This window comes from Trachinotus anak, unplaced genomic scaffold (assembly GCF_046630095.1).
Source record: "Trachinotus anak isolate AG129_WGS33_773 ecotype Australia unplaced genomic scaffold, CSIRO_AGI_Tana_v1 ptg000007l, whole genome shotgun sequence".
In the NCBI taxonomy this organism is placed as follows: Eukaryota; Metazoa; Chordata; class Actinopteri; order Carangiformes; family Carangidae; genus Trachinotus; species Trachinotus anak.
This window is the reverse complement of record NW_027273858.1, coordinates 16,234,920-16,262,309: the sequence shown is the minus strand read 5'-3', so window position 1 is coordinate 16,262,309 and position 27,390 is coordinate 16,234,920. Positions and strand designations below refer to the sequence as shown.

Genomic DNA, 27,390 nt, shown 5'->3' with positions numbered 1-27,390 from the left:
CACTGCTCTTTACAATCGGCACCAAAAGCATATCCTCCCTCTGTGAGATCGATGACAGTGAGGACATCCTCTCCAGGATGGGTGTACGGATGTGGATTTCCTCCTCTCTGATCAGTGAAGCTATTAAAGCCATGACTAAAAGGGATGAAAAAAGAGAAGGATGAGGTAGAGACAGTTTGGAAGAGAAAGGACCCAGCTTTGATTCCGGCTCTCTGTGGATCTGGCGTCCAGATGACCTGTGCTTACAGACCAGATTAGCCTTGACAGTTGTTTCTGGAGCGAGAGGGGCTAATCTAATGCTGTCTGGAGATCCTCAGCCATGGAACACAAAGGCCAGAGCAGGAACGCCGTGTCAAAAACCCACAGAGCAGTTCATCGGGCCTTATCTCAAGACTCCAGTGCAAAGATCCATGGAGCAGATTAGAGTGTTTACATTTAGTTGAGATTTTTATCCTGACATTCCTGTAGAATCAGGCATGCTGTGAGAGCCAAGAGTGGATTCCTGCCTCAAACAAACTGTGTGTCCCTGCAGCGAGAAGCTTCTTATTTTGGTTCTGTGACAGACAGTGCATAAGCTAAAGCTGCATGCCCTCGCACAGAAGGCCACTGCTTGGGCATATCTCAGTGTGTATCCACCTAACAAACACCCCGGCTCTCTGTGAGATCCACTATGTGTTGTCATGGCAGTCCTCCAAACACAGTAGGGATGCATTTAGGAGCTTTGTATTTCCTGTGTTTACCAAGCGTCTTGGGCAATCCAGCAGTGAGGCACAGGATGCTGGTCTCCACAATGGCAAGTCTCTGGATCCTCTGTGGAGGAGCAAGACATGCAGAGAGGGGTAGCTAATCTCACATGACAATAGTGTGCAAGGACTGAGCTGTTATGTCACTTTTCCATTGCACTGGCTAGAATGCTAATGACAGACATCCTCTTCACTCTTTCCCTTCCTCCTCATTGCTTCTTACCTCACCCAGCACATCAGTAGGCAGGACTCAACATTTGGTGCATTCTTACACAGACGTTAGGACATCTCTCTGTGCCATAAGTGGATTTGCTAACCAGGAGACCTGGCTGTATTTATAGAGGGATCTATGCAAGGGTCAGAGGACAGTAATCTGACCCGTTTTAGCCTGACATCAGCTAATATAGCCAACTGCAATCTGGGTTAGAAGTGTAAGTGGCTTTTCCAGGTGTGAGATTTCTCCAAACATTGCGTCTTTTCACCAAGCACACATATGCACAAGGTAATGGACTACTGTAAATCCTTAATGCACCATTGAGTTTGCTGGAGTGGTGGCAGGGGAATATCTGTCATCAATCACCCATTGTAAACACCAGCTCAATTAAGAAGTGATGTGTACTGCTGTTTAGCATAATGAAAGGGCAATGCCTGCTCCCCTGTTGATGAAAAGATCTTTACTGGTGAGGCTGTTTCTAACAAAGAAATCAATATGGTGGGTTTGTCAGCGCTCACTGAAGAGGAACAATCCATACCATGTAGGATGTGAACATTTCTCTCTTACCGTTTTACTAGGAATAAAAAATTACTGACTTCAATTATTATTTTTCCTATTCAGTAAAATATGTAAAAACCAGACGGGAAAAATGTAAAAGCCTCCAATTTGTCTATTTAGAATCAAATTATTACACAACTGTGAAAGAGGTTTGCATTTTGATATTATGATGGTAAACCAACATTTTAGCCCCTGATAAAAAGAAAACAGGCTCAAGCTGACATGATATGACATTATGGAGCAATCTTAGCAAAGCAGGTGGTGCATCTCATAGGATGGCAATGTTGCTCTGTCTGTTGGTTGGTCAGTCAGTCTCTATTACTATCTAAGTGTTGGACTTAGATTCATGTTCACCAGAGGATGAGTCCTGCTGATTTTAGTGATCATCAGATTTTTCCTCTACTGTCGTCAGTGGATCAGAGTTAACACTTATCCAGTGAAATATTTCAACTCTTACTGGATAGATTGGCACCACAATTTGTAAATGGTTCCTAGAAGACGAATCCAGATGAATTATGATACCCCAACTTTTAAATCACCATGAGGTTAGCCAACAAATTTGGTTCAGATATTTATATCCCTTTAAGGATGAATTGTAATAACTCTGGTGATTCCTTTAACTCTTCACTTAGCACCATCATGGCAAAATTTTCATTTGGTGGTTTTTGACCAAATACCCTGAAAATTAATTGTATTCCCATCAGCCTCAGCTGTAATTTGCATTTAGTACTAAACATTATACTTGCCAAATATCTGCTTTTTAGCATATTCATTGTGAGTATATTAGCATGCTGACATTAGCATTTAGATAAGATATCAGTACAGCCTCACAGAAGAAATGTTTGATGTCTGTTTCCTAAAATAATTACCAATTGAGTTGGATTGTTAGACAGAACTGGAGGCATTTTTATTGCAAATCACAGATAACATAAGTGAAAACTTATCTCGGGCTCATCTTGTGTGGTATTTGGACACAAGCTGAAAGGTACATCAGTTTCTGTGAAACTCGGATGTAAATGGAGGCATTTTCCAATCCAGGGAGAGTAATATGTAAAACACTCAATTCATTAATCATAATGTATTATATCTGAAAACAGCAATGTCAGTTTTATACTTTGTTAAATTAAAGGTTCAAAGAGCAGTCAGCTGACTCTCACTTCATTACACACTACTAGTTCTCTGCCATTTCCTCACAGCAAATCTGACATTGTAGCCCCCTGCACAGTCCCATCCTTCATCCCTGGATGAGCCTGTTGTCTAATGAGGGGCTTACATTCAAACCCATTACTTCACCACTGTCGAGAGCCTGTCTTTTCCATCATGTTGTTCGGCCTCTCTGCTCCTGCCTTCTCTCTACTTTACTGTTCAAAGTGGTCTGAAAAAGCAAGCACTGTGGGAACTCAGTGGAGGCTGAACTCCTGTACTACTTGTGTTTAAGTCCTGTGTTCAGCCTTGCAGTGCACTAATCTTTAAAATTGGAGTCACTTTATTCTCAGGAGTGCCTAGTCATTATAAAGTGTACGAGAATTGTTGAGTCTTTATAGCGTGACGCAAGAGGGGCCTGAACTTTATTAGCCTCAGGCTACACCATAATACCACTGAATTGGCAGAATTCCTGATTTTACTTGATTTGCTGTCATTATAAATGAGTGGGAACAGGAGGACCGGTAACCAACCTGTTTCACTATATTATCCTCAAAATGAACTCAAAAAGGAAACAGATATTTTCCATCATGATGTATATTTATCAGGCAGGTCTGACACATAATAACTGGTAAAATGGCAGATGTCAAAACTTGTGTGCTCCCTTTTTTGAGACACATTTCTAAAGCAGAATACTGAAAACCTTAACTCAGAATAATTATGATGCATTAAACCAGCAGTAAGATCGACTTAAGAAAGCTTTTTTTTAAATTTACAACGTCTTGTAGTTAATATGCATTCTAAATACTAGAGTTGTATAACCTGAAATGTTGCACAATTGCACCCATTTTGTTGTCCCACTAAAGTAACCTAATTACAGGGTAAGCAATGCAATCAGCCTGAGATATTCTCATGATAATGCTAAGATAACAGGTCCCACGTACAGGTTATCAACATGTAATTACATCCATTATGCTGTCAAAACAATGTAAAAGAATACAGAGGTCAAATTTATCCAAGCTATTTTTATGTAGACAAAAATAACTGATATGATAATAACAAAATTCACTGCCATAGATCAGCACACTTCACACAGCTCAGAGAGAGTGTGTTCTCCTCCGAGTAGTTAGTGGTAAAACGAGGTCCCCTTTACACACAAACACAAGTTCCTCTTGACACACAAACACAACATGTCTGAATGAGTTTTGGTGTGAGGCTTCTACCTCATGGTGTGAGGTGCTTTTTTCATCTAACACCCTTTCACCAAATGTCAATTGGCAAATAAGCCCAGCCCACCCCCAAAGAAGACCCTGATTAGGCTGGCTATTCTCTTTGCAAAAGACGGGAGGCAAGAGGACGCTAAATGTAGGCAAATAAAGAATTATAGACCTTTAAATGGGCGCCACCTTACACAATACTAATCATTTTAAATCCTGCAGACACACAGATGCAGATGAAGACACACAAATACACAAGGCAGACCGAAATCGCTGTCTGCATGACAGTTGTCTTATTTATGGTTTACTTTTAACACAAAAATGCAGACTTTGAGCACTTGAAATGTTATCATCCAACGATCACAATGTGAATGGAGACAAACAAGTGGAGGAAATACGCTAACATATCATCTGCGGTACAAAAGGTCCTCATCTCTGACAAGATCAAGACACAATGTGACCAATGAGCCCCCTTGTAAGCCTCTGGTAAGTGGACAGCATTCTTTTATTGGCTTTTGAACTTTCTCTGCTGCAGGCTTTTTCCACTACTCCAAGACTACTATTGTTCCGGTGTGGTCATCAACAAGGGCTTGGGTGTGTATGTACCTCGTCTGCAGCTGAATGCTCCTCTGATTCTTGTTTTGCCTTCTGAACAGGCCTGAACGACACACCCCACACCACTAATGCTCTCTCTGGAAAGGCAGGAGGCATCAGACACAGACCTGTGTGAGAAAACCAAGACATCCACAACGCTTGACTGCCAAGGGACAATACAATACAAATAGAAACTATATAGCATATATATCATTCGTGACAGCTAACTGAAAAAATATAGCTTTCTATTTGTGAGTCCTATGGTGAAAGCAAAGGTTTTCAGAGAGACAAAGTTGCACAAACAAAATCTCTCTCGCTTTTTTTTTTTTTTTTTAATTTTAACTAAAAAAAGGTGATTGTCTTAGAATTTGTCACATATATATTTATACTTTTTATGCACAAAGCAATTAATACCTATTTTCACTGCCTTAAGCATTGCCACAGGCTTTAATTCAGCTTCTTGACAAGCAATGACCCAATTACCTCTACTCAACATGTTCACTTAGGACAGCCAGTCACTGGGTTCAACCCCACAGGTGTCCAGAGTGGAAGCCCAGAAACATCAAAAGACATCTTTTATGATCCTTTTTATGCTCTACTCGCTTTGCCTATTCTGTTTGCCCATCATGTCTTGCTCAATGCTAAATGAAGCATCTATTAATAGGAATGCCAAGCCCAGCTTTGCATATATGTAACCTTTTCTTTCACAAAATTAGACATAATTACTTTTTTGGTATTATATGCTCTCACATCTTTTATTCTGCACAACATTTTGCCATGTGAAATGTGTAAAATAACCTTCCTGTTTTAGGATACTCAACTGAGTATATTGTAGGAAAGTAATATAAGAAATGTGGCAAAGAGAGTGGAGCAAAAATACAGGTTATGTGACTAATTATAAGTCTCAGGGACAGGAAACAATTTCCCATGAAGAGCTATGAGCTGTGTATGGCCAGTTTTGAACAGACTATTTGCAAAACTACCTCCTACATGTTTACAGTGCAATTATGTGGTACTAAAGTGGCATATCCAAAATATGATGAGAGTGTTTTGTATCAAATATGTATGGCAACCACCATCATCACGTAAGGCAAAAAATGCAAACAGTGTATGTTCATGCACAACATAATAAACTGTATATTTTACACTATATATAATTCTTATACTGTGGGTTTTATACTGTATATGGGTTTTGTTTTAACCCATCACTACATCAGGAGCATTCACTGTTTAGTTCCTCCTCTCCCTGGCTGGTATTGTCCTAATTGGTGTACTAATGAGTTTGGCTGGGATGAAAACCTGCAGACTCATGCTTTTCCTTGTCATATGGTTGTTTATCCTTGCTCCAGACAGTAATGAATAGCCACTTTAACATACTGAATGAGCTAACCACCAGAATAACAATACACATCCGATTCTTTATAGCATCTAATGTCTAAGACCCAGACCATGCTGTCCTTCCAGCATCTGCACCTCCGGTCTATCTGCACACTCTGAGGGGACTTCCCTCCCCCTGCTGCGTCCACTTCTTGTCCTGTGTTCCTGGAAGACCGCAAAGGCGTAATCAATGAGTCATGTGCCCTGATTACCACCAACTCCCTATGGGGCATCTTCAAAGGGGATGGAGAGAGGGAGCAGCATTGCCTTCCATGGGGTAATTACAAGTTGGGGCTCCATGGTTTCTACTCCCTTTCTGTGGAGAGTCAGGCTTAACGACAGCCCAGTTAACAATTCAGTCAGTCCTGTTAGCGCAGTGGGAGGCTCTTCCAACCACTGATCACCAACTGGTGGTGCATGCTCTCAAAAATTATACAAATCCACCCTCATGCACACACAAAAACACATGCTGCAGCACTGTGTTTACTAGGTGACAGTAACAGATGAGGAGAAAAGACAAAAGATACTTAAGAGAGAGACGAGGAGACATTTTCAGGTTTGGCACAGCTGAGTACACGGCTGTCTATCCCTGGAAAACAAGCTGAGTGCTTGAGTTTTAGTGGATTAAAAGGGCCATAAAACTAAACAAACACACCTAAGCACTGTCTGGCTGCCTTTCTCCATTACTTCCACTTTGTCCAATAGTATGCACTGTTGCACTATTGTTTTTGTTTTTTGTTTTTTTTTTAATGGAAGAATGTCTCTTACATTTATTACAGCTGAAATTCAAGTCCCAAATCACCTGGTTGATTATTTTGTCTTGTCACAGTAAAGTGCAGTACAGTACAGGTCTGAGCAGAACCAACAGCGCTGGTTTTCCAAACAGCAGGCTTCTTAATGTTATAAAGCTTGTCGACACTGCAACTGCAAAGGCCACAGCGTTGCAATTACAATTATTACAGTTTGATCAGCAGCTGCATAACTGAATCCAGTGTTCTGCTTGTTTTGTCTATTTAGATGTGATCCTTTATCATTATGACTGTGAAAGAAAATGGTTAATTAGTGCTTAAAATGATGACTACATGGAAACTTTACTAGGAGTGGTACCATGGAGACTGTATGGCGGTTGGTGTCTTTAGGTTAAGACTCCAGTAAACCCTGTCTGCACGGCAGCAAACGGAGAGGGGTGATCAGAGACAAAACAGTCATTAGCTTCCTGTAATGAGGGAGAATAATACAGCAGCAATGCCTGTGTGTGTGAGCGTGTGTGGTGTGTGTGTGTGTGTGTGTGTGTGTGTGTGTGTGTGTGCTTGAATCTAACCTGTGTTATGGGTGTCATTCAGGGGATTCCCATGCAGGTCCTGTAGGTCCTCTGAATGAAAATCCCTCTTACAGGTGCTTTAAAAACAAAACACACCAGGCATCACTCATGTTTGTATCATCCCTTGTATAGTTAATTACAATCTATAGAAATGATTCTGTTGTGCTGCGTTCATATGTAAATGCTCGCTCATGTTTTACCTGTTTCATTTATTTTACAATAAATGTAAACATGAAACCTTTGAAACGCAGTCCTGTATATGAGCCTGTCTATTTACATGGGGTGTAGCATGCAGCCTACAATCTGCCATGTCGAACAAGCGAGGAGAAAGTATTATCTGCTACTGCCCTCCTGTGGACAAAGCAGTCGATACAGGAGACGGGCATCAGCTGGAGATCTAGTTTCAAACAGCAATCTGCAGTTTTTATTTGTGAGCTAAATATGCAAGTAAGACAAATAGTAGATTTTATATTTATATAATATTTTCGGTAACAAAACAAATTATTAGGTGTACCTTTTAGCGACCCGTACGATCTGTAATAAAATGCGGTTCTGCACTGTAATTGCATTAAATGTATGCAAAAATGATGTGCGCTCAACGGAGAGGAAAAAAAAAACGACCACATATATCCTACCCAATATTTTTGCCAGAAACTTCTCTGTTTTATACTTATACCAAGTTTTCTGATGTGATAGGACAAAGGTAGAAAGTGGGCGAACTTTGAAATACTAATAATTAGGCAACTTTTTTAGGCTTAAAAATCAAGAACGATCTTATACCCAGGTGGGTTCATTATAAGGCTATGTAATTTACTAAAATGGGGAAAACTACCCTAGAAAAAAGGAAAAACTATAGTGTAAAACCAATATTCCCTGACAATCATTTTTACAAGTGGTTAGTTTATATTTTGCACTGAAACAGTGTTCCTACAGATTCGTGCAAACTCGTACACTGTTAAGAAAGGATTTTGTAGAAATGATATTTGTTATTATCTCGGCAATTTTAGCAACGAGATTCACGCATCGGTTGAATCTGGATCAGATATGAAGTCACTACGGATTGACAGCGATAAATTGTGTATTACAGTTGGGTATTTATATAGTAACATTAATACCAGCAGTTTGCGTCATTACTTGTTGAGAGTTTCCATGCTGTCAGCCCCTAAAAACTAAGTCCTGGAAAGTCACCTCATATGTAGTGTGCAAGTGACTCCCCCGCAGTCGGGCACGCTTGACATTTTGATGTGTCTGACGGTCCGTGAAGGCAGCATCACACCCTAATTTTTCCCAACATCCGGGACACTTGGAGCTAACCAGTGTGTGTGGAAACTGGGTAAGGAGGGCAGTGAAGAGCGGCGGAAAGGCGGACTGATGACAGCTGTCAGTGTGGACAAAAACACTACCGATCTCTGAACAGAAGCCGAATGGCTCGCCACTAGACGTCCGGGAGAAAAGGGACAACACTTTGGCTGTTTCGCGGGTTGTTAAAAGTTGTCGCGAAGGTAACGTTATGTTTTTGGGATCGGGGAAATGACGGGAGGATCAGTGCCAGTTTGCAGTAGCTGTCTCTCAGGAGAGTCGAGGGTAGCCCTACTGGCTATCCAGGCTAACTACCCAGCTAAACGGGTCCGCTAGCCTTTCCTCCTGAGGATTGTCTGCGGTGCTGGGGGTCATTGCCGTGGGAAGGACATATCTTGATAGCTGTTGTAGAGAGTTAGCTTCAGTGGAAGCGCAGCGAAAAAGGGGTAGCTAAATTATAACTTTTTAATGCAAATATCGGGAGGGCAAAATGCTAGTTAGCACACCTAGTTAGCTTGCCAGGGGCTGGCTAACCGAAGTCAACGTTAACGTTAGTATAATTAGCTAGCTAACGCTAACAGGGCAGTATATTGGTGTAAGTTTAGCCTTAACCTGACTGGTGGTTACTATACCCTTTCTTTATTGGACATACTATACGGAGAGTAATGTTAGCTTTGTTAGTGGGTGTAAAACTGTCCGGGAAAACATTAATATTTCCGTAACAGCTAACTTATCATCCCGTTGCCATTTGATCGGGAATTATCCAAATTGATTGTTTTTCAAGCCAGTGTTTCTTAGGTGGTAAGACTGTTCATTTTTAATTTTGGATCCACGGGGTTTAGATCATCAAACGCCCACAAGGAGTGTTCATTCTTCGCTTGGGTCCTCTGACTCAGCCGGGTCCAGATCTAGGCGTTTTCTCTCTGTCTGGTCTGTACCAGCCAGCTACAGCGCTCTTTTGTTCACAAGATCTGTTAACTTTGATACCACCTGGATGTTCATTAAACACATGTCATCATGTTGATGATGTGGAATACTATTATACCAGCTGTTATACTATTATACCACCAACTGAAGCCCAATCAGTGAACAATCATGGGCTCAGACTATTTTCAAATGTTATTATTATTGTTGTTATCATTATTATTAGCTGCCCTTTATTGTTATGTTATGTTATGCTATGTCATGTAATGTTATGTTATGCTGATTTATGAGGCTGCAGTGGTCCTGCTTGTCACATTTAAAGCTGGTTCATGTCAGCCACAACTGTTTATCCAAAGCTCTTGTAAGTGCCATACATGAGTGACTGTCTTGTTTTTGCAGGAATGGAAGTAAGAGATAGGGAGAGTATGGGTTGTTAGAGAGATTACGGTGCATAAAACCATACACAGTGAAATATAGTTGAAGGTGGAGACAGCTCTAATGGATATTTCAGATTATTCACAACACTTAACTTTGTTTATAACCCTGTTGAAGTTTCTTTTTCCTCCATTTTTCCCCTCTAGGTATTTACATACAGTCTTGTGTATTTTTTGGCCTTATACATCATTGGTGGAGCTACAGTTGCAGAAGCAACATGGGGACACAAGGCTCTGGTAGAAAGCGTGCCCCTCTGAAAGATCGGTTCTCAGCAGAGGATGAGGCCTTGAGTAGCATTGCCCGAGAGGTAAGTTCATACCCAATCACATGCACCCATTTTTCCATATTGAAGCATACTGGGATGAATCAATACTAACATGATTTGATCCATCTTGGATATTCTTGTTTATTCGCATCCAGATAAAGGGCCCTTAGAGCATTAATGGAGCACTGATTGTCAATCTCTGATGTTAACTCTGATGTTAGCACCATGACAATTTAAAATAAATGGAGCAGCATCAGGCAGTTGAAACCATAATCAGCACTCATATGATTGTTTGACACTGCACTATGGCCAATAAAGAGAATAAATTATGTCATATTTTAAAATGTTTTTACTGACACCCGAAAACATTGATGTGTATGTAGGCTAATGTAGTTCTACCAGTAACTCTTATTGTATCAATGTCATTACTTAAACTAAAGAAAATACTTTGATCATCTTCACATTTACTTAGCAATTTATTTCAGTTTATTCAGCTAGCATCTCTCAAACCACCAGTAAATCTTGATGATTTTTCAGTATTGTCCTTTGAAAGCCTGATGATTTTTTAATATGATGATGGCGTAAAATTAAGTAGTTCAGATATGATTGAGAAAATTTTAAATAAGCCTACAGTTTTACAGGTTTTGGCTTGGCTTGTTTGGCTTGTTGAACTTTAAAAAACTGAAATATTAGGGCACATATTAAATCAGCATACTTTAGCCGTCTGTGTGAGATTGTTGGGACTAGACTCAGATTTTAATGCAGGGCCCAATAGATCAGCAGATGATGCGTCGTGTCAAATTTCAGGCTTGCTTACAAAACTCTCACCCAGTTGTTTTGTCAGCCAGAAAGGTGAAACAGAAAGGTGCAGTGAATCTGTTATGCAACCAATTACGTTGATTTGAACTGTGATGGTCAGAACTGTGTCAGCAAATTGGGACTCTGAAGCATATACTTACATGTGGATACTCAGGTTTTGCTAGTCGATTAGTGTTTCAGCCTCAGCGAGTGGGGACAGCTGGTTTAGACCACAGAGAAATTGACTTGACTTGTAGTGTTTTTGTTTGGGGGGGAAACACAGGCAGAGGAGTGAAGCTGCCGGGCCTGTAACAACTTGCCCTGGGATTATTCCATTTTGTTCCACAGCAGGGCTGCCATTCCTTTGCCTTTTTTCAGAATTGGGTGGCTAAAAACATGAGATGCAACGACCATTTTCAGAGTTTGAAGGTGCTTTTTTATGTTTGGTGGGCAAAGATTGCCACACTTTTTGCAGATTTTCTGTGAAAATTTCCAGGTGCAATGATTTCTCGATTTTACTGGTGTAAATGTACCACTGGATAAATCAGCTTTTCATTCATATTTGCCTTGGCCCTCTTTAAGAATGCTTCATCTGTGCTGTTTGAAAGCTGTGCAGTGCCTCATTCTTGGGCACTAAGCACAAGGCTCCATTTGCTCTCTTTATAGTCATGCAGGCCAATCATAGAAACATGAGTCATCTGACCCTCCCAGTCAGGTCCTAAATCTGAATCTCTTTGTGGAGCAAAGCAGAGATTAGATCAACTGTGCAGGGAGTTCGTGGGGTCAGTGTTTAACTTGTTGCCCATCACCACCCTCCCAAACAAATCATCAAAACACTGCAGCTTCTGCTTTGTGTTGTCTGTGCTTCGTTGTTAAGAAAAGTTAAAGCCTGCCTGTCTGTGCTTGGCAGAGATCACTCCTGAGAATGACTGTGAATTTGAGCCTGCACCGTCACCAGCCTCTTACATTACTGGGCAGTCAGTCCTTTGGAATACCAGCAGCTTGCTTACAAATCTGACAGTGGCCAAGTGTTAGAATTAGATGATCGTCTCATCCCCGTTGTGCCCCAGATTAGGATCTAAGGGAGCTAATGGTACTTGAACAAGGCATTCATTGACTTTCCTCAGTGTACAGAGGGAGTGTGTTTGTGTGGGTGTTGTAGTTCATAGTCCATATGATTTGTATGATTTGAGTGATATCACCAAGTCAATATTGCAATGGAAATGACACACTTTCTCTTTCTGCATGACACTGTTTTGGCTGCAGAGAACAATGCACGTACTAAAGTCACTGTCAATAACTGGACAAAGACAGCCAGTTATATCCAACTTCATCACTTGACAATGCAAGTTTTCTAACAGTTGCATTTTATTGTACAATTAAAACTTTATGTTTATTTCTTATGTGAGTACCACATAAGTCAACATTTTCAAGGACTAGTCTGTGCTTGTAATGTTAAAAAAGAGGCCCAAAGGTTAGTCATTGACATAACATAGACCACATCAATGCATTTCATGTGAATGTACAGGCTTATTTTTAAAACTGACTATCTATCTATCTATCTAAACAAATCTACCCACTGCTTTTATAGATAGTTGCCAGGGATTATTACTGAATAAAATTAAGCATTTACACTTTTTTTTTTCTTTCGGGATGTGTAAGTATTCCATTTACAGCATTATCTGCACCTTACATTTAATATACCTGTTATAAACTTATGTCTTACAAATTAAGCTGGCGATGCCTTTATAAACTGTTAACTAATTTTATATCATAAATTGTTTGTAAAGCATTTTGAATTGCATTCGATTTATTTAAAATGTGCTGTATAAATAAAGTTTGATTTATAATTTCTATTTCACTTTCAGTATTGGAATATTGTGTTGACTATTTTGATTATTGATCAATCTGTTGATTATTTTTTTGATTAATTTTGTAGTTTGTTAGAGCCCAGATGTGTGCAAATTGTTTGTTTTGTCTGACCAACAGTCTAAAATCCCAACATATCAATTTTTAATCTAATTTACAGTCATATAGAATGAAAGAAGAAGTAATTCCCTACATTTCTTTGGAGCTACCCCAACTTAGGTGTTAGCTGGTATTTATCATACACTCAGTGACTCTCTGAGTGCAGCAGGTGATCACCAATGCCTCTTATTACCCACAGTGCTGGAGGTGTGTTTGATAGTGAACTTCTGCCACTCAGGTTTCCCCCCAGCCTCATGATGTGGCTGTTGGAGAGCTGGGGCCAGATGGGCCAGGCTATACATAGGACAGAGACAGAGAGCTCAGCTGTGCTGCTGTGCAGAGCAGGTCATACTGTCAGACAGCTCAACAGGTGCAGAGCACAGGAGCCAGCCGTCTCTCCTGCTTTCTCATTTGCGTGCCCCCCTCATGCATTCACAACTTTACTTCCTTTTTCACTTTGTAGAAAGCATCTTTTATGTTATGACCATCAGTTAGACTCCAAAATCATGCAGTGTTCATAAGAAATGTTCAAAACAATATGTCCTACATGGCATGTACACAAAACCATGTTTAACCTGAAGAATTGCATAGTAAACTTACTATCACACAAAAACATCACATTATTGTATCTCACTCATCACCTAATTTTCCCCAGATTGTATCATCCAGGGCCATGGTTTTCACTCACTGCCTCTCTTGCGATGTCACTGTAAAACAAGATGGTTATCGTAACTGTGTTTTAAAAAAACTATAGTCTGTCCAACTGAATACAGCTTACTTCCTCGTACTATTAAAATCTACCTAAACCTCCTCCACAAGTGTCTTTTTATATTAGTGTTTGTTTTTAACTAGATTAGAAAAAAATCCTTTCACACAACAGATGTATGGGTAAGAAGAATATGAATTTGGGGAGGATGTTCAGCATTACTATAAAACTGTTTGTTCACTTCAGGCTATTCATGAAACAGGAATAGTCATACCCGCAGGCCTTCTATTCTGGCAGCACAGATAAGAAATTGCTGGAATGCTGAAAGTGTTTGTCTGCAGCGAGATACTGTACACAGCATGAACAGTATTTATGGACTGTCTTTTAGTTAGAGATAAAGGGCTGGGCTTCATGAGCAAGTGTGCCATTCTTTGTTGGTGGGTGTTTAGTTTTCAGGCATGTAGAGAATGTAATTAGTAATATGGACGTAATGGAAGGATAGTCTACATAGTCACCTGTGTGACTCCTCAGGACTGTGTAGAGGCTCGCCTAAATTAGACCCCTCTCCTGAGGTACTCTGTAAAATTAGCCCCTGTTCAGATTCTGACTCAGTTGGGGGCAAATTGTGTGATGACTCTTCTCACTTCTTCTCCAGAGGAGAGTTCATTGAGCTTCGTTTAGATTTGACTTGGACTTATTTGTGCCTCATAAGGTTCAGCATGTTGGATATTGTGAAATCACCTCCATGTTTACCGACTGAAAAAAACAGTTGCGAGTCGCTCGGTTTTCTCTTGATACTGCACTTCTCTGTCAGTTTGTTTGTGCACTGTTGGCATTTCGCTCATGAGAGCTTTAAATGAATCCTCCTGAAACTGATGGTTAACACATGTTGTTGGTGATGAGGCGTCCCAAGAACTCTTTGTGGACAGGATCACAGAGCTCACACAGGAAACTGGTCACCTGCCCTGTGCAGTATGGTCTCCAGATTATTGCCCGTCTGTGGTCATCTTGTAGGCTGCAGTTTGTTGTGCTGTTGAATTGTTTTGTGATATACGAACAGATGTCTCTGTTATTTCGTCCACTCTATTTATATTAGGGGGGCTTGACACATTTTTCTGATACTGGGAATTACTGGCCTCTAAACAAGCTTGTATATCTGAGAAAACAATGCAGCTCTTATTTTTATGATCTTTTGTAATTTCTTTTTTTTTATTATCTCAAAAATGAACCACATTATGCGGCACTACCATAAGGTTAACCTCATCATCAAAGGGTTGGTTAATTTGGTTAAAGCTTGGCAAAGAATCTGGGCTCTCATGAGCCTTGACAGGGACACTTCACATGCTGCAAAGAAATACCAAAAAACCAAGGCATGTGAACATTTTCCACTGTCTCTTTTCTCTTACAGGAAGCAGATGGCTTGAGTATCCAAATATACACATGTAAACTGTCCGGTGTGATTGTTTTTTGAGTGAAGCTATCCCCTTCCTTAAACTCATGTGGCATGTCCACAGAGAGAGGCACCTTCACCAGTTTCCATTCATTGCTGACAAGTGTGTTCATGTTGTATCTCACAGGCGGAGGCGAGGCTGGCAGCGAAGAGGGCGGCACGGGCGGAGGCCAGGGATATTCGAATGAGAGAACTTGAACGGCAGCAGAAAGAGGTATACAACACTGAATGGACCTGACTGGCAAAGATGGACTGTGACCATTATTCAACCCAGCAAGCAAGCTAACTGCTGCTCTCATTTTCCCTGTTTCCTCCTCTAATTTTGTTGTTGTTCTTTTTACATGTTTCCTGGCTAGCTTCTACAATAACTGACACAGTTTTTGCAAGCTGCTCATCTGCATCCATAGTCACTGGTGCAGAGGAGCTGTTTGGCTCTATGTCTTGCAAGATTTTTTTTGAAAAATCTAACATATAGCTCACATACAAAACCATACCCACAGAAAAAAATATATAAGTGCTGCATGTCTACAGATGAAACCAAAAATTTCTATTCCTGTAGTGAATGTCACCCAGTTTTCTGTTTTTTTTTTTTACCTTTTCATAGTTTTGAGTGAAGTATGATTGTATGTTTTTCCTGGCACTTCCTCCCTCTGTCCAGCTTTCTTACCACTCATCTGGCAGTGGCAACAGAAAATGGGGTCAGATCCACCAGTGGATGGTAGGCAAGCAAGAGAGTGTTGCAGCCTCACAGTCCACTAACAGCCTGTTGTGTGGGATTGAGCCCCAGTCAGCCCTATCCGTTTAGCTACACTTGACTCACAGACTACACTGTACCTCACTGTGGAAATATGCCTCACTGCAGAAATATCCCTCAAGAGTGTATTTGCTTTGGAGACACCGTAATCTGTGACTGTGTATCTGTAGAGACTTTGGCCTTTGACTTTATTTAGAGTGGGTTAGTCTGCATGCAAGAAGGTGGTTTCGACATTTAGCTTTACTCCTCCAACCTCCAGCTACCTCAGAAGTGATGGATGGTTCTGAAATGTTAATGGAGCAGTTTTGCATGGAATTAATCTGTGTGTTGGTGTATGGACACATTTAGGAGACACAGTGTGCAGATGAGACAAAAATGTGCAGTATATTAGCTGTTTTTGTGTATCATTAATCTTGCTGCTGTGCTTAAGGAGAATAACATTTGCGAATGTTTATGACATCCAGTTAGTTATAAACATGATGACAGAAGTTGTTTTGCATGGTTTGGGCTTTGCATAGCAACTGTTAAGGATTTCAGTGACCTTATTTATCCCTGTGATTGAGCCTCCCTACTTTTACCAACTTTCCTTTCTGACTCCAGGCTGACACAGAAAAAGCCAGAGCCTCTAGTAGTAGTAGAGCCAGCAGTCGTCATCGCCGGGTCTGTATCTCCCCCACACACTTCCTCTTTGTCTGCCTGTATTTCCTTTCTTCTTTCTCCTATAATCCCGCAGTTAATCTCTCATCACCCATGTTCCTCTCTGTCTGCTTTTCTGCTGTGACTCCATGTTTCCACATTAACAGGGGCTGGATGATGATGTCATGTCAGTCCGCAGCTACAGGGTGCGTACATAATACACCTCTGCCGGTATTGTTATGAGTCTGCTCTCATAGGGGCACTCTGACATGTGAAAGCACTTGTTGAAGTAATACATTAGGATGAAATAATTTTCTGGATTACTGCATACTTGTCCTAGAGAAGATTTATTTTAAAGTTTATTTTTGTCTTTTTTACTTTGAAGTCAACTTCATCGGCAATACGTGACCTGGGCTCTAGTAAAAGTCGATCCAGTTCCCGTAGAAGAGATGGCTTGGTGCGTCGTGTGTGCATGTGTGTGAGAGCATAATGTACATTTGTGTGGAGTCTGACAACAGGTTGAATACCTGGATTCTCAGCATGTAACCAGAGTTCAGGTCTGGTTAACTTTATTGTGCCAAGCAGAATTAACTAATGTGTTCAACAATAGACAGAGTTCTCAAATTTTAGTGATGCATCCACTTTCATCTACTTGTGGTCCAGTTATATCCCCTTCATACTGAAGATGGGATATGACAGATTAGGTTGTACCTGCAGAGGTCTGTCTACCTTTCTTTTCCACATTCTTGATCATGCTGCTGTGAGATTCTGATGGACTGATGCAAAAATTTGAGTAAGATTTTCATAATGTGAAACGTTTTGCTTCGAAATTTCCATTGTTGTTGTGCTAGAAATTTGTACCTTAAAAGACATTTGGGCAGTTGTCAGTTAAACTGTATTGAAATAAAACAACAGTATGGACAGAAACACGCTGCCAATAGCAGTTTTCAACAGGACTATATAGAGAATAGAAGTGCTGATAGACTACATTTGTACCTGCTGATACAAACTGACAAATGTTTTTGTTCCTTCACTGTGGCCTTTGCAAGGTGTAGGAAAATAAATGGTTTGCTTTGTCAGTTGCTCTGTGGGATTACTTAACATATTGCACAACTAACATAGTGTTAGTGAGACATAAAATGTGCTTTGCCAGTGTAGACATGGTCTAACCAGCTGTGCTCAGAGCTTCTCAGATGTTTGATTTTCTTCTGCTCATAACTCTTCTGACCCCTGTTCTCTCTTCAGTCTGATGGCCTTTCCATTAGCTCCAACCTCAGGAGTTCCCGCTCCACTGTATGTACATGTGTGTTGATCATCCATTCATCATTGTTTCTATGCTTTTCTTCTAGTCCTTTGTCTCATTTAAGGGTTTCTTTTACCTTTTTTTCTGGGCTGAACAGAGTTCTGTGTACAGTGACCTGCATGGTCATAAAAAGTCTTCATCCAGCTCCTCGAAGAAGGACCTGCTGGTCAGTGGACTCTCATAGTGTTGGTGTCTCTGTAGCCTCAAGCATGGAGGCAGTGTAGACTAATGTCAGTGGCTTGCAGTGATGATTTACTGTTGATCGACTTCATCCCTGATAAAACTGACTATTTATTACAGTTTAAAGTGTCACATTGATGTTGATCAAGCAGTGTTTAACGTGTCTGACACGTGAGGCTAAAATTTGTTATGTCAGTGTTTGTTTGAGGTCATATTATGTTATGACTCTTCCAGACTGGTCTGTACCATGATCAAAGGAACTACACCAGCCTAACGAAGACCAAACCACCACCTTCACTCTCCACTTCCACCTATCAGCCCCGGGTCAGTCATCCTCTAAGTGCTGTCCAACTTTTAGCCTTTTTATACATAGGCTGATGTGGTTAAAGGACACCAGGTGAAAGTGAACACCAGTTGAAGCAGCATACACCTGTCTGCATGGTCTAGTTTATTAGACATTTATGTGTCTAACGTAGGTGTTATATAACTGCAATAAGGGCTATTGTTTTTTTGTCATAAAAGCATCAAAGCCAAGAGATAAACATGTCATTGTACATAATGTTGCCTAGTTATATAGTAGTAGAAAGCCATGGCTTGACTTTTTGATTAAGATATCTATCCACTCCACAGTTCTTATGATCATTTGAATTCATGTAAATCGCCTGCTGACTGACAAAGGCGTTGCTCTACCAGCATTAAAACAGTCACCTCACCTGACTTCTCCACTCATCACTTTGAGCTGAAGGCTCTTAATGCTACAGTGTCAGCAAAACAGTCATCCTGTTTCCACTCTCAGCAGCTCTCTAGTCTCTCTGCACTTCACATTCCCACTACAGCCCTCCTCTGTCCTTTAAACTGACCCCCACCCCCCCATCCCCCTCCCACTCCCTGCTCCCCCTCCTCTCCAACAGGCCACCACTTCCTTGTCCTCCACCACTGGCACGGGGCTGACTCGCAGCCACAGCACGGTCAGTTTCTGTTCACTGTGTGGCCAGCATTTCTCTGCATGCCTCTAGTTACCTTCAGATGTAGACCCCCCCCCCCCCTCTTGTGGCCACATACATCTGATAGGATGCCCAGCTGCTTATATTTAGCTCCTAGACACTCTGAGGACTTGACGGTGGCCAGAGATTTGTGCTTCACTTAGATAAGGCAGTAGTTTGTGTGAAGCTTTTGTTGTACGACACTGAAACAAATTGATGCTGGAAATACATTACTGCATGGCACAGAGAAAGTCTTTCTACTCAGCCTACATAGCTAGTGCGTCAAAGATTTATGCAGCTTGTCGTGTTTTGCTGAGTCCAGCATTGTCTCCCACGTGTGCCCTCAGGCCTCTATTTATGACGACACTGGTCTTTACGGCTCGGGCTACAGTTCAAGAGCTGTAAGTCTTCTGATTGTTTGTCAAACAGCGTTTCAGCAATTTCACTGCCACAGCTGCATACTGTAGCGCCTGTGGCCTAACGTCTGTCTTCATGTCGATCCCCTCTCCTGTCCTCCTCCTCCCACCCACAGCCCTCTGAATACAGCTGGTACTCCTCTGGAGCCAGCTCCACTCGCAGCAGCCCTGTGGTGAGCACCTTGTAACCACCGCCACCCTGCATGATGTCAGCTAACACCACATGCAGACACCGACTGCTAACAGGCTCCCCTTCGCTCCCCCTTAGCACTAGGCCTCCCTCCTCCTATGGAGAAGGATGACCACTCATCCTAAACTGGCCACAGCTTGGTGTGTGAACTCAGAATTTCTTCTGCTGTGCTGTGTAGGCTAAGATGTTGTAGCAAGGTTGTCTTATCTGACTTGCTTCCAGTTGGTGTATTTGCTTGATTATCCAAATTGCATGAAATGGCATTACTTATAGGTTTGCACTCTTTAGTGTAATCCAATCATTTGTTGACTACAGGGTACGCTACTGGATGTGTGTGGAGTGCTACTTGAACAAGACGTGTGTGTCAGAGAAAGCCTTGGGCATGCAGCCATCCTCGACTTTACTTTGGCGTTTCATTATGTGCGTGTTTGTGTTTGTGTGTTTGTATGTGTGCGTATTCCTCTCAGTCTTCCTCAGATGACGACACTGTCAGCAGCGTGTCCCAGGAGCGCTTCAGCAGAGGCCGCAGGGACAGTGCGGTGAGCTGTAGGGACTGGGCTATGGAAAATCTAGACTGATGCTCTAACTCACAGTAGTTGATGATCTAGTAATCAAAGCTTTTTTTCAACTGTTTCTATTTTTTGTACTGCGTGAGAGTATCAGCTTCATACCTATCATAAATTTTAAATGTCTTGACCATGATGGTGTGATTTTCTCTGGCTGTATATTTCATTGTTTTTCTTCTGTTCGTTTCCTCTCTGATGATCTTTCCTCTGTGGACCATGTTGTTATTTATTCCTCTGCCTGTCATCTTCATCCTGTGTGTGCTTTAAGCAGTCATCTGACTTCTCAGACATTAGTGAGTCGGCTGCTGATTATTTCAGCCGCTCCAACCGGAGGGGCAGTATTGTGTCTGACCTCGATGATTTGAGCATTCCAGATCTGGACGCTGTAAGTGGCTAAACTAAGCTCACAGCAGTGGGCTGGGAAATGCAGTGCAGCACCAATGATGATGCATGATTAAAAATAAGTTTTGGTTTTCAAAACTCATCCCACATCCTTCATTTTTTTTCAACCTTATAAATGAATACACTGATGTAAGGGTAGCTGAAGTAGATGGGACTCCAGTGTGAAGCAGCATGGACTGAGTATCTTATTAATGGAGTGGTGTGATTCATTCAGTGTTTAATTTGCTTGTCTGGTTGTCAACTCTGTGTGATCTGTGAACATGCAGCACTTATCCCTGACTTATATTAGCTCATGGACTAACTCCCCGGTTTATAGATAAAGCACACAGCCCAAAGCATGACCACACAAGACGCATGCTGCTGAAAATAAAGTGCAACTAATTCCATAGTACATTTTCTTTCTGTTTCAGCTGGATGAAAAATGTGACAAGCAGTATTCAGATTATAGTCGGGTGAGTGCACCATTATTTTTTACTATACTTTATTAATGCAATATCTTCAACAAGCACTAGAATATGCTTTCATATGTTGCCTTTGTTTCAAAGCTTAGTAGCCACATATAGGGACCACTGAGGTAGGTTTGCTCAAGAATGTCACTAGACACCGGAGGTCTATAGGTAAAATCCTTCACTGACCTATAAATTAGTACAGTATGTAGTTACACTGTAACCAAGGCGACACATCAACAGAGAAGCATAAGCTGGCTTTTGTACACAAACCCTGTGGTTATTGTGAGCTAGTTTGTCAAGTTTATAAAATCACATGACGCTGCACATGACAGTGACGATTCTTCCCTCAGGAGGATTTGAATAGGACAGAATCACTTAAGAGCCCTGCAAGATCAGGGAATGGTGTTGAATAATATGTCAGAAGTTGTGTTGCATTTTGCTGTGCTGTGCTATTTTTGGGGGGTTTTCTGACTCTGACTTCTATGGCACGTTGCGTTTGCAGCCATCTTCCCGCTGTGCCACCCCAGGCCTCTCCGCAGCCACCCTGGCATCGCTGGGTGGCACCTCGTCACGGCGGGGCAGCGCAGACACCGGTAGCGTCTATGAGCCCGACACCAGTCTGAGTGAACTTAGGGTAAGGTGTACACCACACACAGTGTCAACTCTCTGTACATGTGCTCCAATAAAATGATTAGAAATGCAAACAAATGAATTTTATGAATTGAAATAGTACTTGTTTTACACTCTGCTGGTCATCATCACCACATCCTCGTAGCGCTGAAATCCATATGTTCTATGTTTGAGCCATTTATGTAAACATCTGTTCCTTCTGCATATGAACCTCCCACAGCATTGCCTCTGTTGTGCCCTCCCTGCTGTTCTAAGTGTCTGCTTTAACCGTTTTTCTTTTAAGTATGCACGGGAGGTCTGGATTTGACATGTGTCCTACGTAGCTGTTCCTTTTATCTGGGTGGTCATGTGTATGCCAGCTACACTGTCTTTGAGATGGCAGCACGGGTGCTTTGTTATCTCTCCTTGATGCTCCCCACCCTCTCTGATGCCCCAGTTCACCCCAACCATTCCTTCCATCTGCCCTACAGGATATCTATGAACTAAAGGACCAGATTCAGGATGTAGAAGGGCGGTACATGCAAGGGCTTAAAGAGCTGAAGGTAGAGGGGCTTGAGCTCACAGCATGCCTTCTCTTGTCCTCTGGGAGCAGTATGGCGTCACTAACCTCCCCTGCCCCCCCACTCATACCCCACTGTGCCCCCCCCCCCCCCCCCCCCCCCTAGCTCCTAACACCACAGCCATGTCTTTGCGTGCTCCCAGTCTGAATTGCGTAATGACCCTTTCTTCTGCATGATCTTCCCTTACTTCCTGTTTTGATCCCACTCTTCGGTTGTGAGTGACACTTCAGCTGTGTTTAGAGATGTAAGAAGAGCAACAAGCTCCACCTGCTGACAGATAACAGCAGTGCTTTCAATTATGAGGCTCTTCTTCCACCCGGGCTGTCGTTGCCTCAGTGTTGGATGGCGCCCTGGTTTGACTCCTCCAGTCACCTTCAACAGCTTTCCTTTCTCTTAGGAGAAAGGTATATTTTTTTAATAAGAGTAGTTTACTAACACACCTGACTCCTGGCTTGTTCTTTGTAGAGTTCGATACAGCTGAGGCACTTTAGCTAGATTCCTTTTCATTATCTTGTTGCCTGGTTCACTTTTAGTTCTCTCTTTCAGATCCCCTTTTCACACTGTTGCCTTGTTTCACTCCTTAAAGTGATTCATCGCATTCTAATTATTGTTAGTTTATTGTCACCACTTGCACATCAAATATTAGTCCCAAACAACCTGTTTAAAATGGAAGAATATCACAACAGGTGGTACAGAATTATGCCATTACTTAATCTTTCATTTAGAAACAAGACATGAAGTTTGTAGCATGTTTGGTGTGTTAAATGTGTTACAAAAACAAATTCTTTTCATACTACAGAGCCCACCTGATGCATGTAGGTGAGCTCTATTTTAAATTTGTTTACTCCATTTATTAACATGCTTCTACCCATATCAGGAGTCACTTGCAGAGGTGGAGGAGAAGTATAAGAAAGCCATGGTATCGAACGCACAGCTGGATAACGACAAAGCCAACCTCATCTATCAAGTGGACACGCTAAAGGACGTCATAGAGGAGATGGAGGAACAAACATCAGAGATGAAGAGGGAGCTGGAAGAAAAGTCAAAGGTGAAATATCAGTCATGTTAAATAATTTGTCAGAGATCAATTTCATGTTGGTAAAGTAAGAAAAAATACTTATATGGAAGGGTGGTGGCTAAAGTGTTCTGTCTTTGGTTTCAGGAACTAGAAAGACAAAAGCACACATGTACAGTCCTGCAGCATAAACAAGAAGAACTGAAAGAGGGAATCCGCCAGAGAGATGAGCTTATAGAAGTAAGGACCACATCAGTCAGCCACATCATTCTGTCAACCCCTCGAAAGGTGCTGGTACCAGTGTGTTGGCTGCAGAGGAGACTATTCTGCAGGAATTTTGATAAGGATTGATTGGCACTGGCCTGCCTCTGAGTCCTCTCCCAGTCTATTGCTCTGTCCCTTCTCACATTTAGCTCTGTGTCATCATCCTGTCTGACTCTGAACACTATCATTCATTCCTCTCTCAGCATCATCTCCTCAGTGTAGTCTCTTCTCACCTTGTTTCACTTGTTTGTACTGGGCATTTTTCTATCTGTATGTATTTATGTGCAGTTTCTCTTTTGTCTTTTTTCCATTCATTTTTTTTCCGACTGTGTTCTTATTCTGTGCTCTGATATCTTGTCACTGCTTAACAACGCTCCAGGAGAGCCAGCGAATGCAGACTAAGTTAGATGCCCTCACCAGAGAGGTGTTTGACCTGCAGGAAACGATAAACTGGAAGGACAAAAAGATTGGGGTAGGAGGTCCCACGCAAGTGCTCTGACAGAATATGAGAGGCAATAGATGGTTGTGCTTTTCAGCCTGTAGACATGGCGTACATCCAGCTGTTTTGCCTCTCATGCTGTCTCTGCATGATGGAGACTCTTAGGCATTAGCAATACGTGGACCCACATTCACAGTTTGGATTTTTGCATGTCAGAATAACAGTGTTTTCAGCTTGGACCCTGCAGTTTCAGCTTACAATGCAAGTGCACTGGCACTGTGTTAAGGTTTGAAGTGCACACTCTGCAAAATACATTTTTTTTGTTTAGGATTGTTATGTAAATCTCTAGCATGACATGCATGTTCCACCTGTGGATCAGTTAACTTGTTAGTTCATAAAGCCAGACTCTTAATGATAAAAGCATTGTACTTATATGTAGCTTTTCACAAAGTGCAAAATCAGAAGAAATCATCTCCCTCCTAACAAACTTATCAGCCCCTGTGCTCTACCTCTCCTCTTAACTTTCCCCAGTAACATTTCCTTTCAGCATGTCACCTTGTCCTCATCCCTTTGTTTACTCTCTGTTTCTACATTCTTTTTATTGTCTCTAAGTGCACAGTGCATGTCTTGTGCATGGGACATGTCTTGCTGTGGCATGTGGTGTTGCATGTCTGTCCAGAGTCTATCCAACTTCTCTGCCTCTTTTACTCTCTCTTGTCTTCTCTCGTCTGTGTGGCCAGGCCCTAGAGAGGCAGAAAGAGTACTTTGATTGCATTAGGAATGAGAGAGATGAGCTCAGAGATGAGCTTGCTGACATCAAGGAGAAGGCCAAAGCAGGAGAGGTAGGTCCGCTAAGTCCCACAAGGAAGAAAACAAGGTTAGAGGAATGACTTTTTGGCCAAGGAAATGCTCTTTACTCTTTCTATTTTGGTTGGAAGCCATTGAATGCTTTCAAACCTGCTGCTGCGTTGTACTTTTTACTTCCTCCTCTTTGTTTTTCTTTCCACCTTATCTTCTTCGTATTTCTTGGTACCATGTGCCCTGTATCAAATGACTGATGGATTTGTTGTTCATGCATGTAATGTCACCACGGTAACTTCCCGCAGCGGCAAACACATCAGTCAGGACCTGTTATTGTGCATACACATGGTAAAAAAGAAACACATAGAACACACTGCTAAAATGTCAGAGTTGTTGTGCACATGACTGAAAAACAGATACAAAAATAATTTATTTAGGATGCAGTGTGAAGCAATATATATATATATAGCACATGTTTTAATGAAAATAAAACATGTGGTACAAACCTGCCTGAACACAGCCAGAATTGCATTAGAAGTCCTCATTATTTTGATCATGCAAATCCAGACGCATCCTGCTTCAGAACAGGACACGCACTCTTTAGTTTGTGCTGTCAGGTTTTGATTAATGCAAAGTTAGGCCCCCAGTGTTAAGCTCCATACTGCATATATACCCCTGTGTAATTAGCTTTTTTTTTTCCTCAACAGAAACATGGGCTGGTCATCATCCCAGACGGCACACCAAACGGAGATGTCAACCATGAGCCTCTGTCCTCAGGGATCACTGTGGTCTCCCAGGAGGCCGCCCAGGTGCTGGAGTCTGCAGGAGAGGGCCCACTGGGTGAGTCAGAACATGATGAATTCTAAATAAAAGGATCTGACGAGGCGTGTATTTACATGTACCAAAGCCTTTCATAAGAGGAACACAACCTTTTTTCCACATCAGCGATCCTGTATTCCAACATGTTTGTCCAAGCAACATCTGCAGCAGTATGCAATTGTTACACACTGACTTTCCTTGTTCAAGTAAATAGCATCAGTTAAAAGAATTTTCCTGCTGTTGTTGTGTAGATGTCAGGCTACGGAAGTTGGCAGAGGAGAAGGATGAACTGTTGTCTCAGATCAGGAAGCTGAAGAATCAGCTGGAGGAGGAGAGACAGAAACACTCAAAGGTGGACAGTGCGTACACAGACGGGGAGAGGATGGAGAACGGTACAGACCTACACTTTATTGAGATGCAGAGTAAGTTGGCATTACAGTTGTGCATCTACATACATATGAAATGACCATTTGAACATTTTCTATATTTCAAACTTTTCTGCTTTCTCTGTAGGAGATGCCAACAGACAGATTAGTGAATACAAATTCAAGCTTTCTAAGGCAGAACAGGAAATGGGTACAATGGAACAAAATGTGAGTGAAAAAGAAATGTTGAACCAAATAAGAGTTGACGTTGAATTATAGGAACATAATCACAGAAATATGAAAAAGATGTAAGTCACTAGTTGTAATCCTTTTTGTCTGTTTTTCAGATTAACAGACTTGAAGGGCAAGTGTCCAGGTACAAGTCAGCAGCAGATAACTCAGAGAAAATAGAGGATGAACTTAAAGCAGAAAAGCGGAAACTTCAAAGAGAGGTAAAGACACTGGCCAGCTTGCATTTTCTAGCGTGAAACATCAGCAGGCTGAATGTAACGTCTGTCCTCTGTTCCCCCCACAGCTCCGCACTGCTCTAGATAAGATAGAGGAGATGGAGATGACCAACAACCACCTAGTAAAGCGCCTTGAGAAGATGAAGGCCAACAGGAACGCCCTTCTGTCACAGCAGTGAGGCAAGGCAGCGTCACCACAGAAGCCCTTAAACTCGCACCTCAGACCTCTGACTGCCATATTGCGTCTGGAGCACATTTCCATTTTCAGCTGTAACACTTTAAGATTTGTAGCTAACCAAAAACACTTAAAAAACAAACTTGTAGCACAGGCAAAAAAAAAAAACGGAACTGTGTCTGTTTTTTTTTTTAAACCAGAAGTGTCGGTGTTATCTGGCGAGCTGCCAGTGTTTTCAGAGGAATGACTCAGAAATGTAATTAATAAAACTATAAAGTTGCTGGGAGATACATCTGAAGAATTTTCTCTAGTCACTACTTAATTTTTCAGAACTTTGTACTACATCATGTTATCCATGAGATTTGATTTCTCTCTGGCTGGGTGCTTGGCTGTACTTTGTTTTGTTTATTATCCTTTTTTTTCTTTTTTTTTTTTTTTTTGATAAGTTGCATGAATGAGTATAATGATGCTTTTAAACTATTCATCCCTCACGGCTGCTCCAGCCCTGCACCTTCTCTGCTTCCCCTCACACAGTGAAGTGCCTTTTCACACTAGGAGACTGGGGGTCTGCTCCGCTCAATGAAACAATAATCGTTTTAACAGGTACAGAATGATGTATTTAAGAAAAGGTGCAGTCATTATTTGAAAATATATAGAAACAACTGTGTCTGCTGCGGTTTCATTGAATTTTTTTCAAATATTTAAAAGATTTCTTGACAATAAATGTGTAATTTACAGAACAGTGTATACAATCTGAATCTTTTCTTTGCTTTTCCATGACTTTTTCAAATCTGCATCATCAAAACGTAATGAGGTGTGGCCGTTGTTCATTTGTGGCCTTTGTAGTTTTATAAATATCGGCATAGATTTGATACCAGTGTTATTTCAGAATATTTAATCTCTCCTTTGTTGTAGTTTTGAGTCACAGTAGGAAAAGTCGAGGTCATTTTTTTTCAGTCTGAAA

At 41.5% G+C, this 27,390-nt stretch overlaps 1 protein-coding gene across 7 annotated transcripts; it reads left to right on the top strand.

Annotated features, from left to right (window-relative positions):
* The first annotated feature begins 8,483 nt into the window (after positions 1–8,483).
* lrrfip2 (leucine rich repeat (in FLII) interacting protein 2) lies at positions 8,484–27,166 on the top strand. 7 transcript variants are annotated; one of them, XM_071481014.1, is made up of 27 exons: positions 8,484–8,669; positions 9,972–10,132; positions 15,140–15,226; positions 15,671–15,730; positions 16,367–16,426; positions 16,570–16,608; positions 16,788–16,859; positions 17,648–17,695; positions 17,803–17,871; positions 18,120–18,209; positions 18,797–18,853; positions 19,216–19,269; positions 19,401–19,457; positions 19,942–20,013; positions 20,312–20,425; positions 20,853–20,894; positions 21,394–21,525; positions 21,992–22,063; positions 22,959–23,129; positions 23,244–23,336; positions 23,740–23,832; positions 24,540–24,641; positions 25,308–25,440; positions 25,671–25,841; positions 25,933–26,012; positions 26,132–26,236; positions 26,320–27,166. In XM_071481014.1, exons 2-27 carry the CDS (start codon positions 10,043–10,045, stop codon positions 26,428–26,430), a joined length of 2,274 nt encoding a protein of 757 aa, XP_071337115.1. In that variant the 5' UTR covers positions 8,484–8,669; positions 9,972–10,042; the 3' UTR covers positions 26,431–27,166. The 7 variants fall into 7 exon arrangements, with proteins under 7 accessions (XP_071337115.1, XP_071337121.1, XP_071337116.1 ...); XM_071481015.1 differs by lacking the exons at positions 16,570–16,608; positions 16,788–16,859 and having other exon boundaries at positions 8,501–8,669; XM_071481016.1 differs by lacking the exons at positions 18,797–18,853; positions 19,216–19,269; positions 19,401–19,457 and having other exon boundaries at positions 8,501–8,669.
* The last annotated feature ends 224 nt before the right edge of the window (positions 27,167–27,390 follow it).

Bases quoted from the DNA above. Each gene is read 5' to 3' on its own strand.
- lrrfip2 (XM_071481014.1), top strand. From the start codon at position 10,043: ATGGGGACACAAGGCTCTGGTAGAAAGCGTGCCCCTCTGAAAGATCGG. The intron at 18,854-19,215 runs GTCAGTTTCTGT...GTGTGCCCTCAG, and splicing joins TGACTCGCAGCCACAGCACG to GCCTCTATTTATGACGACAC. The intron at 26,237-26,319 runs GTAAAGACACTG...TTCCCCCCACAG, and splicing joins AGCGGAAACTTCAAAGAGAG to CTCCGCACTGCTCTAGATAA.